The following is a 12,424-nucleotide window of genomic DNA, read 5'->3' as shown; positions in this document are numbered from 1 at the left end:
ATCTACACTTTTGGTGTGTTGTGTAGCCCTGGCCTTAGTGTGCAATGTGTGTGGTAGGGCAGTGGTAGCCACTACAGAGAACACAGAGTTATTTGGGGAAAGCCACACTTTTTTAAGGAAAATTCCAATATAATGAAATGACAAAGAGAGGAAAAGGACTCAAGGATGGGAAAGGGGTCTAGACACTTGGTAACATTATATGGAATGAGTTTAAAATAGTTTAGGATATTCAGAGAGAGAGAGAGAGAGAGAGAGAGAGAGAGAGAGAGAGAGAGCTCTTGCAATAAAGTCCATGGCATTGCATGGTATGCATAAAGTTTCAAGATATGAAACCGTGCGAAGCAAGTCAATCAATCCGTAGAGGAGCTATCATTGTCTATCATGTGCTGTAAGTCTTTCTGCTAAGGGTGGATCTTCTGCATAACACCTGGCTGGGAAACAGCCTTTGGTTACACGGTGGTACCAGCTGGACACTGCTGTTGCTGAAATGTTCTGGGACCTACAGGCTGGAGCCAGTCCGTGTCAGAGATTTGCTGGAGCAGTGTCCAAGACAAGAGGAAAAGGGACATGGCCAGATTTCACTGTGAGCTCTGAGCTGATTCCTGAGCCTGGTGTTTGTCTCTGTTACTGCTCGGAGATGGGGGAGAAGAAAGGACCCACTGGGTTAGGAATGGGCACATCGGAGGTTTTCAGATGCCTCAAACTTTGAAGCTCTAGATCCCTGGGCCCAATGTGAGAAACTCTTCCTCGCTGCAGGTCACACTTCCCTCCCCAAGGGGTTGGTCCCGCGATTTGCAGGGCAAGGTGCCACTCGCACGAGTAGGGTCTGTGCAGCCTGGGCTGTGGTTAGTTTACACTTTCCATAGGTCACAGTGAGAAACAATGTTGGGTGAGCTGGCAGAGTCAGCCTTGAATTGCTGAGTGCTGGCTAGCCCAGATCTGCCTGCTCCCCAAGCTTTCACTGTAACTGAAGGTTGCTGGTCCAGCCAGCATCCTCTACATTGAGCGCTGAGTCTGCCAGCCCTGGTACGCAGCTTCTAGGAAGCCGTCCAGCCTTTCCAGATTGGCAGCAACCTCCTGAATGTGCTCCAGGCAGGTAGTGTAGCCTCTTTGAAGCTTTGCCCTCCTGTCGCAGGCTGTCTGTGTCCCACCCCATATCTCTGCACCCTCCATATTTCCATGCTGTGGGTGTCCCTTAGTTTGGTCAGAAAATCAGAGAGGGGAGTGGATTTCAATACTGAAATTCACAATCACTTACAGCTGAACTTGCTCTGAATGGATATTGCAGACCAGGGAGGATCAACATTTCCTATCAGATCTCTTGTCAGTAAAAAAATTGTTTTTTTTTATAAAAATGGAAGTTTAGGCAGAAAGTGTCTGCTGATCCAGAAAAAATTATTATATTGTTGTAAAAGTAAAAAACTGAAAATCAAATATGTTTACCTAAGATCTTATTTGTCTTGTCTCTGCCAGTTTTTCAGTAATTTCTTTGGTTAAAATGTTTTAGTTTCAGGATTTGCATTATTATATGAAAATATATTAAAGATGGTTTCCAGAAAATTTAATCTTTTTTAAAATTAGCACTCAGTAATTTGAATTTTTTAAGCTACCAGACAAATCAGATTGTAGATTGCAACAAAGAAATTATTTCTGGTATCTTGTGACATTTTAAATTATTTAACACCCATTTTAAAGAGTTTGAGATCGCATTACTGAAGACAATAATTATTGCTTTTTGTTTTCTTTGGCTGAGAATCTGGCTCTTGGTTTCTTTCACATATGGGTCAAAACCCAGAACTTATAATAAAGTTCTAATCCCTAAAACCAAAGCAACCAGAAAACAAAGACAGGAAAACCAACGGGGCCCAGGGAAATATTTCCCTGAAGAGGTGAAAAGTGGTTATGTAGAAATATGGCCCTTACAGCACATTCTAGGTAGGTTTAATTGGAAAATTGAAACACCTGTCCATATGGAAAATAGAAAACTATATGCCCTGGGAATGTGTAGCCTGTTCTGAGTATCCCTGAGCTAAACATTGTTCTTAACACTGTGTGAAGGTGCGTGCATGAAAAGAGAGGGAGACCAGAGTTAGGCACCAAGAGAGAAAAGGAGACAAAAATCATGGAACTATTACTGTAAGACTAGGCAAGGAAAGGTGTTGAATAACTGAGTGACTTACCGAGGACGGTCAGCTGGGTTCCTCCTCCAAAGACAATCCACAGTGACACATGGCTGTACAAAAACCTGTCATGTTCAAAGCACATGTCTGTAGCACGCCTCTGTGTGAGGGCTGGTGCCTCTAGGACCATAATCAGTGTTAGGTCCTCCACAGACCATGTTGGGAACACAGATGTAGAAAAGCTTCTGCTGGCTTTCCATGAAAGAAGGTTCATCCTGGAGAAGGTTATAGTAGAATAAATTGCTTCACCTCCCAAAGTATCTTCAGTTAATGTGTTTCTTGGGAGAGCTGATGTGTCAGGGAGCAGAAGATGTTCTCGTTCTGACTGTAAAGGTATGGGAGTCAGGAAACAAGGGTGCAAGTCCAGGCTCTGCCAGAGACTAACTTTGTGCCCTTGACGAAGTCACATCATCCCTCTATCTCTGTTCTCCATCTGTAAAATGGAGACAATAGTTCTCTCTCCGCAGGGATGCTGGAAGGATAAATTGCTCTATAGCTGTGAGAGGCTCGGGAATGGCGGTGCTAGGGGCCATAAACTTACCAAGATAGATGACAATGGTCTATGCGCTAGTCAGCTGCTATTACACTGGGTTCCAGTGCCCCTGTGTTTCCCCAGCACAAACAAAAACAGGTAACTCCAGCCAGTCTCTGCTGTTGTGGGCGAAGCCCATTGAGTCCCAACTTGCCTGGTGCAGGTGGCAGAAGGGATGTGGAGAATCAATTGAGCTGGGGCTGCTAAGCTGTTGGTCCTTCCATTGCCCATTTTCCTCACAGGTCCCTTAGCTAGGGGGGGCTGACAGAATAGTTCGGGATGCTGAGAGCGAACATGCTGAGCCATGGGCGACCCAGGGGCAATTCCAGTGGCTTGTGGGAATTACACCAGAAGAGAATTAGGCCCGATTGTATCCAATAACAGGTGTCACGCTGGCGCTAACGATGTGTGTGAAGTTTATGCCCACATGGCGGGCCGGGAGAACACTGGCATCTCTAAGAGCAGAGTCAGTGTGAAAACTGTCCTAGTGCCACGCCAACAAGTGTCAGCAAAGACACCGCTCTGCCACGCTGGGCCCTGCATGGGAGGGGATAGGAAACTGGCACCACGTGCTGTGCTCATGTCTCAGGCAGGCAAAGGAGCCTTCCCTGCACCTGTCCGTGAGAAACAACATCGTCTCTTGACGCATGGTCCTACCTTACGGGATCAGGTTCCCAGACAGTCCGTGGGGGAGGGGTTGCTCTGCTCCTGAAGAAGCTGCATCGTCGTGTCCTGTCTCACTCTCGGCTGGTGAAATCCCCGCACAGCCTGAGGAGCCGAGAAATGGTGCTCCTGGTCCATGTGCCGTGAAGCCAATCCCCACCGTCCGCGGCTGGGACCACAGCTGGGAGTGGGACTCAGGTGCCCCTGGCAGTCCCTCTGGGAGCCACGGTCCCACATCTGGCCTGTGTTGGAACCTGCTCCTGTTAGTAGCAATAAAAGGCGACACTGGTATTGATGTCCCGGGTGCAGCCAGGCCGGCACGTTACTCACGGGAGCCCCCACTTGCCTTCAGAATTCCCATTGTGCCAGCAGCCACGGCCAGTGGCTGCGCGCTGAGCAGCGGGTGCAGCAGGGAATCCCTGCGCTGTCTCCCTGAGCAGAGCTGACGTGAGACTCCCACCATGGCTGGGCTGGTCCCTGCCCCTGCCCGTAGGGGAGCAGCGCTGGGGCCTGCTGCCCAGCAGCGTGTGGCGTGTGAGTCCCTCTGAGCACAGGCCAGGCCAGTGAACGTCTAGGATGTGAGCTGTGTCCATGCTCAGCTGGCTTCTTATGAATGAAGCCAGGGCCCTGGACCCTCCCTCTGACTGTAAATACCAACCCCCCTTAGCGCCGGGGGTGTCTCCGCACAGGCCGGCCTGGGGCGCGAATGGCACCAGCTTAATGTCCTCGTCGGTGGGCTGCCTCTGCCCCAATAGTCATGGGCTGTGTGTGAGGCTTGATGCGGCTCTTGCTGGAGCTGGTGGGGAAGCGCCTGTGACTGCAGTGGTTCTGGCTCGGACCCTGCGCTAATCCCCTGGGCAGTGGGAGGCCACGTCCCGTTCTCAGAAGTGACGTTAGCACTTGGGGCCAGAGTGTTTTCAAGCACCTGACTACAGAGGTGGGGGCCTGGTGGGATTTTCAGAAGCCCCCAACTGCCAAACCCCCATTCATTCTGGTGCCTTTTACATTTAGACCCTTCGCATTAATTCCTATTGACTGTGAGTTGAGCGTAGACTTTTAGTGGCGTTCGTCACCTTGCAAACTCCCCCTGCGCTGCACGTAGGTTTTCAGACCATCTGACACCCTGAAGGTCGATTTGTAAGGCCTCAGGGCCAACCAATGCACATGAAGCAAGGAAAATCAATTTCTTCCCAGAGCCTTTTTGTCAATAAGGGAGTGTGAAGAACTAGCACCCTGGTTTGTTGCAGCCAACACTGAATGGACCCTGCTCACTCCCTCTGATCCCTTCACTCTCATACTTGCTTAGTAAGCTCCTGTAAGCTTCTCTTAGTCTGTGTTCCCTCTGTGTTCGGCACTTTCCATGCTCTGCAAATCATAGTCTGGATACATTAACTCTCCCCGCTACAGTCATGTGTGTGTTGGGATGTGGGGGTGGGGTACAGGGTGACAGGTGGTATGAGGATGTTTAAAAAATTCATATTGAGAAACCTTCCATCCTAAATGCTCATCCTCAGTCGCTCACTGCTCATCTTCCCTGCATTTGGGTTTGTAGAAAATGGGAGTGCATGGCTGGCCGTCTAGACATCCGTCCATGTCTCTCCTACAGTATATATGTCCTATGTGATGTAACTGTATCCCTTTATCTCTTTGGCCTGTTGGCTGTAGGAGAGCCCATGTTCAAAGGTCTCTTTTGGCTGGCCCATCACTCCTCAGGGATCTATGATAAACACTCTTCATATTGCAACTTCCCAGCCTTATGCACTCTGCATGCTGCTGTGTGGAAAAGATGATAGACCCCTGAAGGTACCAAGTGTTTCATGAAACCGATTCCCCAGCACAACTGAGGGTGTTTAATGGGGCACGGACTGACTGCTCTGGCCTGCTAAGATGCAGTCTGTGCAGGATACCTAAACTAACATGGGTCCGAGTGATCCCAGAGGATCCAGAATGCCAGTAACATTCTCATTTAATGCGAAAAGTAACTTGAATGTGAAGGCTCCCAAAGCATTTTACACACTTATGTGGCTGGTCAAACTGGACGTAAGGGTCCCTGCCTTCCTCTCTGGCTGTAACAAAGCAGATGTCACATGATGGCAAGCAGCACAAGTTAAGTCATTATATTTCTATGAATCTGGTGGCAGGGAAGGATGAGTGCACAAGGAGTAGAGATGAATGTGTCTAATCGAATATTCAACTACCCAATGAGACTAGGCTTATCACGTAGTCAGGTGAATACTTGACTACTCACTCTCCCTCTTGCTGCCTCTGTATCATGCCGGCTCCAGGAGCTACCCCTGCTGTGGCTTTGCATTTTAAATGTAATAAGAGCCACCGGGCTCTTGCTACATTTAAAATGAAGAGCTGCAGCGGTCCCTGAGCTGGTGCCAGCTGGGACTGCTCAGTCTGGCTCACGCTGACTCCAGAAGGTACCTCTGCTGCGGCTCTGCATTTTAAATGGAGGAAGAGACAGACTGTCTGCAGAGCTGCACAGGAAGTACCTATTGTGTAGTCGATACAAATTGTATCATGTACACAATTAGCCAATTACCTGCTTTTTAACATCCTTAATAAGGAACTGCCAACTACATCGGTGTTTCCAGGATATTTATGGACACTCTTCCCAAGAGGGGTTTGGGTCTGTACTGACCAGAAGTGGCCAGGAGCTCTGGTTACAGCCTATTCCAACAGCCATTGGCACTACAGCTCCCTTCCTGCATGGGACTGATTCCCCTGGGTGCAGAGAGGTTCAGTAAATAGCCCCAGTGGCTCCAGTGCATCTCCCTGAAGAATGACTAATGCTTGGGGGGAAGCAGGGGCTGGAATCTGCCCCATGAGAGGCTGGAGGGTGACTGAACACTGCCTCACAGAGCACACTGCTCTAGGCAGGGCTGGTGACCCATGTGAGCATGGCCCTAGCCTAGCCCTGCGGTGCTGTTGGGAGCTGCCAGGGTGCCAGTCTAAGCAGGTCTGGCTGTAGGCCCCGTGGGTTTGCATCCCGCTCTCATGCAGCCCACTCTCGCCCAGCGATCCCCTGACACAGTGTACGCTGTGCAGAGATTTGTGCCACAGCAGCTGTCCCCCACAGGAGACTGGTGATAGCAAGAGTGACCTGTGTTAGGGGAGAACGGGCCCAGCCTGGGAAACAGCCCCCCCCCCCCAAGACATCTCTCCCTCTCCCCCGATCTTCATGCTATGACACGTCGCTTGGCGTCACTTCTCATCAGCCTGTGTGAGACGCCACAAGTGAGACCCTCACTGGACAGAAATCCATGTTGGCTGCAGGAAGGGGAGTTTGTCTGGCTGGCTGACGAGGTGACTCTTGCAGGGAACACACCAGGTGTAAAAGGGACACAAGAAGTGAAGCTCCCCACACACAGCGATAGTCGAATGTTTTGGTTTTATTAATGACATAACAAGGCTGCATGGGAGACTACAGCAGTGGGGACTGGCCAGGGATTGCCGGGGGTGGGAGCAGAGGGGAACTGGGAACAAAGACAGGTGTCGAGTGGATCAACATAATCCCACCCCCCAGAAGAGGAAGGAGACTTGCTGGAAATCAGCATCATGGCCACGCTAGGAGATCCCGTCTCCTCTGGGAGCCCCCGACGGGCTGACGTGGGCACCGGCTGCGCCCCCTAGGGTCAGAGGGTTACGAACACTCCGATCGCTTCAGGGACCTCTCCAGGGTCTTGCCATCGTGTGTCACCTGACAGGTGTAGGTATCATGGGACGTCCACTTGGATGCATCCAGAGACAGGTAACTGCTGGCCATGTACTTGTTGTCGCTCTGCTTGGACGGCCTGGTGGTCTCCACTCCCGTGGAGATCTGCTGGCCATCAGCTTTCCAGATCACTTGGGCGTCGCCGGGGTAGAAGCTGCCCAGCAGACACACCAGGGTGGCTTTGTTCTTGGTTTGCAGCTCCTCCGAGGATGGAGGGAAGAGGTGCACAGTAGGAGATGCCTTTGGCTGCCCTGCAAGACAATGAGATCCCCTGTTAGAATAGACAAACCAGAGCCTGCCTGTTCAAAATATCAGAAATTCCTGTTCCTGCCAGTGTAACAGATCCCATGTCTCACAAGCCCTGGGATCAGGAGATCTTCTCAGGGTGAAGGCCTGGGAATTAGGATCAGAAGTATCTAATCCTGTCTCGACCACAGCCTCTTTTTGGAACTCTGAGTTACTTATTTCTGTAGAAATGAAAGGGTTAGAGCATCATTGATCTCACTGCATATGGGCTGTTTTCAATATTTATGGTTTTTTTTTAATATAATATCTATGGAATTCTGAGACACATGGTGGAAGGTGCTGTAGAAATGTGAAGCATTGTCACTATGGTTTCCAAGGTCAGCTTATATAAATGCATTGTTTCTCAGAGAAAAGAAAATAGTTCTTCTAACCATCTAAAAACTTAGGCATTTTACCCATAAATCCTCAATATTAGTGCCATATTTTGATACCCTTCGGCTGTCTCTAAACTGGCAAATTTTTCCACAAAATCATCTGATTTTGCGGGAACATCTTGCCAGCTGTCTATACTGGCCGCTTGAATTTCTGCAAGAACACTGACTATCTCATGTAAGATCGTCAGTGTTCTTGCGGAAATACTATGCTGCTCCCATTCGGGCAAAAGCCCTCTTGTGCAAATGATTTGCGCAAGAGGGCCAGTGTAAACAGCACAGTATTGTTTTCCGCAAAAAAGCCCCGATGGCTAAAAAAGTGCTTTTGTGGAAAAGCATCCTGCCAATCTAGACGTGCTTTTCCGAAAATGCTTTAAATGGAAAACTTTTCCATTAAAAGCATTTTCGGAAAATCATGCCAGTTTAGACGTAGCCTTCCTGACACTGAGTAGCAGCTTTTGAAATGGTGCCATTAAATGCAGCAGAAGCTATCACTTATTTAATCAATTAGGGATAGATTTCTATGGTGAAAACACTGTCTTGTTTATCGAGAACACAATATCTATGATTGGCACAATTGGGTAATTTTGCAAGAAAGTGTTATTTATCGATTCAAATATATTTTGCTTTCCTCCCATTTAATAAGCTTGGTCTCCATTAACCAGTTTCAATTCATTAACTTTAGTGGAAGGTTTGCCTGAATAAAGAGAAAGTAGAGGTTGCAGGGTCAGGTTCTATGTGTTTGCAAACCTTGAACATGCACCTCTCAGTGTTTTTGCTCTTCTCTTTTGCTAGTTTTCTTAGTCAATATAATCTTTGAGTGTTTCCTCATGCACAGGTCATGTATCCGTGACAGTAACTGATTGACAATGAGAGGTTGGAGGATCAGAGTTTAGTGCTAAAGAGAAATATTATTTTGTACTAAAGTTTGGTTCCCATCTGTATTCGCTGATTTTAGTGAGAGACAGTCACACAGGAAAACTGCAGTTCATTCTGCCTTGGAATACATTGTGGTTATTAATTTTGCGGTATTTCTTAGGGCTTAAGCTTAGAACTTAATTTGTCTATTCCGGGCTTTGGGCCTGCTTCATTAGAGGCAAAGAGGAATTTGGGGGAATCTCATTTTTCCTAAAGAAAAAATGCTATAACAAATCATTATAAAAAAGCAATTGAATCCAAAGGATGGGACAGGAGATCTACATGCTTAAATAATGTTTAAAAGTCCTGCAAAATGCTACACAGCTCTGAAAGACAGCAAGAGAAAGAGAGTTTGTTTTTGAACTATCCTATGGACTTCTATAGCAGGGATAAAGTCTCTAGTCTGCAACGTCAGTCAACAAATGCATCGTTAAACTACCATTGTCTTTCTGAATCTGTTGGTCTTTCTACTAAGGGTCAGAGCCTCTAACACTTGTATGACAAACAACCTCCTATCACATCACAGGTGCCCGTTCCTGTTACTGAACGGTCTAGTTATCAAACAAGCTTGTTGCCAAAGTGACTGCAGTGGAAGCGGTCATGGTAGAGACTTATTCACGAGACCCATCGCTGCTGAAGGGCCCAGTGTAGTATGCATCTGATAACTTTGCTAAATTGAGGATCAAGTCTAGAGGAACTTGCAAATCACCACCACAATGTTTGATTTAATGTGCTATGGAGACAGAAAGACAACAAAGACACAATCTGCTTAGGAGGGGCACAAAAGTTGAGTAAATTTTAAAATTGTTGGTAACATTCATGCACCTGCCTTGTCTCTGGTGTCAAATTGGGATGCCTTTCCTCACACCAGGCTGCACCTTACTGCACAGGAGGTTGGTCCCATTTACAGTGATGGGACTGTTTGAAAAACAAGTTGCTACTCAGCACAAGCAAAGATGCTGCAGTCTGCACCTTAGTTACTTAACACTGTGTATAGGTCAAAGCATCCAATAACGTTATTTGAGCCAATGCAGTCAGCCCTGACTTACTACCTTGGCTAAGATGGGTCCATCAGGTCCCCAAAGCTGCTGTGTAATTGAAGCCGGCTGGTCCAGCCAGCATCCTGATCACTGAATTGTGAATCTGGCAGACATACAGTCCATCTCCTACAAGGCCACTCAGCCTTTGCAGGCTGGCCAGCAACCTCGGTACCATGCTCCAGGCTTCAGGAGCAGAATTAGTGAAATGTCTGTAAAGCCCTCTCCTCTTGCCAGCTGCTCAATCCCACCCCATTTAGCTAACATGTTTCATATTTCAAAGTTTGGAGCGGGGCCTTGGTTACATTTCCAAATTGCAATCCCGTGGTAGCTACCTTCCTCTAAGATACAATGGGATGGCTCTTCTGTGTGAGACGTATTTTTTAAATTATATTAGTGTTTTATTTAGCTCTAAGGGTACGTTTACTCTGCACCCAGATCTTGAAATAAGGTCTGAAATTGGAACTACGCAAATTGCATAGCTTCTTTCAAGTTATATTCGAAATTGCCATTTTACAAATTTGGTGCTGTCTACACAGCACTGAATTTTGAAATAGAGCACTATTCCAAAATGTCCCTTAATCCCCAGGGAATGAGGTTTACAGGGACATCAGAATAGCGAGTCCATTATATTTGAAAAGAATGGGCTTGCTCGACAGACATGGAATAGCTATTTTGGGATACTCCTGGAATCCCAAAATAGCTCCGCAGTGCAAACATAGCCTAAATGAGCAACGCTACAAATAACGCTAGTTGAAAATTACGCATCAAAACTTCTTTTAATGGAAATTGGGTTTCAGCTAAACTAATTTAGCCTCTGTTTATTTAAAAACAGTGTTGCTGAAAATTCACAAAATGCCCAAGTGGAAATATTAAGACAAAAAGCTGTCAGTAACTGAATCATTTTGGATTTTCAGCTGAAAATGCTTGTTTCGGATTTTGATCCCATTGACATGAAACTGATATTTTTGTTTTGCTTTTGATAAAATTATTTTATAGAATAAAACCCCATTTTCTGACCCGCTCTCTTTACGGAACATTTCCTTCCAGCAGTCCCAGACAAATCAGATTTTAAAGAATCAGGGCCCAATTATTTTAATATAACATTAGATTTCACGAGTTTGGACACCTGTCTTAGGGGCCTGGGGTGAGTTTTTTGGAGCTTTGTTGCAGACAATGGAGCAATAGGTGTCCGCAGGGGCTGAGAAACTGTCTCTGGATTTCTTTCACACACCAGTGTTAATGGGAAACAGTTCAAACCTTCCAAGAAAAAGGGGGAGAATATTTTCCTTAAGGAGCTAACACTAGAGCATTGTGCCTGGGGATCCAGTGGTAGAAACTCAATAGGTTTCATGGCCAAATTCAATATTCTCTTCCTTGGGAAAAGGAAAGAAAATCCAACATGGAAGGTGCACCCCTGTTATGACTGTCTACACAGAGACTAAATATTATTCCCAATGCAGTGCAAATGCCTATATCTAAAGAGAGGTGTCCCAAGCCAAGTATGAAGATCGAGAAAACAGGAAAGACATCATGGAAAACGTACAGTGCAGTCAGGGGAAGGAAAGTTTGTGAATAATGCAGTGACTTACCAAGGACGGTCAGCTGGGTTCCTCCTCCGAAGACCCCCCACTGTGACACACAGCTGTACAAAAACCTGTCATGTTGAATGGCAGGAAGAGATTGTCACCACTGCCATGTGGAAAAAGAGGTGCATGGTAAGTCCCACTGGTTCTCCATGGGACTGCAGGCATCTCTTTCGTGGAGAAACGTGTTGAAAGATTGAAGATCCACTGGGAGACGAAGCAATAGAGCATTCCCTGGGAGAACTCACTATAAGGCCAAATTTTGGTCTCTTGTATGTAGCCCACATAAGAGAGATGAAGATGGTCTTGGTGGGAAGGCACTGGAGTGGCAGTCAGGAGACCAGGGTTCAATTTCTGGCTCTGCTACAGACTGTAAAATGGGTGGCACAATTTCCCTACCTCCCAGGGTGATATAAGGAAAAAATTACATGAATTAATTGTGCATTGATACAGGTGGGAAATGTTCCTGGAGAGAAGCAAAGGGCCTTTGTGCTCTTCTTCCTTGCTGGGTTCCACCACCACTCTGCTCCCTGTGTGTCTGTGTTGCTCTGGCTGGAGTTCTGCGGAGAATGGTTCTGGGTGTGGCAGGTGCCCAACTGGATTGCATGTTGGTACTTTTTGCCTTGTAACCATAACAGGGCAATACTGGGCCAAGGCGTTACTGGTGTCATTGTATTGACTTCAGCGGAATTGCGTCAGGGTAAGAGGTAAGCACCTGAGCTGTGAGTACTGACTGGAGTCCGTCGTGTACATTATCGATAAATAACCGTACTTAGCAAGTGTGTCTAACGTAGGGCTCTGGGAGCACCAGCATCCTTCTTGATGTAATAATGTACAACATGCCCTTGTGACCCACCCCATAAGTGTCAGCGAAGGGTCAGATCACACATGCCAGCAACTGCACACGTGTTGGCAGGATGCTGTTCAAACCATGTGCCGTCCGTGTCTACTCTCCGAATCACGCAGCCTCTATGCACCAGCCCATGAGGAGCTATGGTTGTCCCCTCCCACATTGTCCTAACTTACCTGCTCAGGAGCCTTGGACAGTGCAATGGGCCAAGGGTTGCTCTGAGTAGCTGGGCATGGCCCTTCTGCCGGAAGCTGCGTCAT

At 47.2% G+C, this 12,424-nt stretch overlaps 1 protein-coding gene and 2 gene segments (V, D, J or C); all 3 read right to left on the bottom strand.

Annotated features, from left to right (window-relative positions):
- LOC102461539 (immunoglobulin lambda constant 1-like) overlaps positions 1–2,394 on the bottom strand; it is an 18,439-nt gene extending 16,045 nt beyond the window's left edge. Inside the window, 1 exon segment of the C gene segment in view lies at positions 2,181–2,394. Within this exon segment, the coding sequence occupies positions 2,181–2,394 (214 nt within the window).
- Positions 1,758–12,424, bottom strand: part of LOC102458192 (immunoglobulin lambda-1 light chain-like) — an 86,984-nt gene continuing 76,317 nt past the window's right edge. The window contains exons 6-7 of one of the 2 annotated variants that reach the window (XR_012895964.1): positions 3,370–3,635; positions 1,758–2,613 (exon numbers count right to left, since the gene is read on the bottom strand). The gene's annotated coding sequence lies outside the window, so the exon portion shown is untranslated. Of the gene's footprint in view, positions 3,636–12,424 lie in introns of both variants that reach the window. The other variant, XR_012895963.1, reaches the window with a different exon arrangement.
- LOC142818422 (immunoglobulin lambda constant 6-like) lies at positions 1,758–12,424 on the bottom strand. The segment is given in 3 exon segments: positions 1,758–7,347; positions 11,321–11,360; positions 12,341–12,424. Coding segments are annotated over 3 exon segments (447 nt in total).

Source organism: Pelodiscus sinensis, chromosome 15 (assembly GCF_049634645.1).
Source record: "Pelodiscus sinensis isolate JC-2024 chromosome 15, ASM4963464v1, whole genome shotgun sequence".
NCBI lineage: Eukaryota > Metazoa > Chordata > Testudines > Trionychidae > Pelodiscus > Pelodiscus sinensis.
This window is presented reverse-complemented; position numbering and strand designations above follow the sequence as displayed.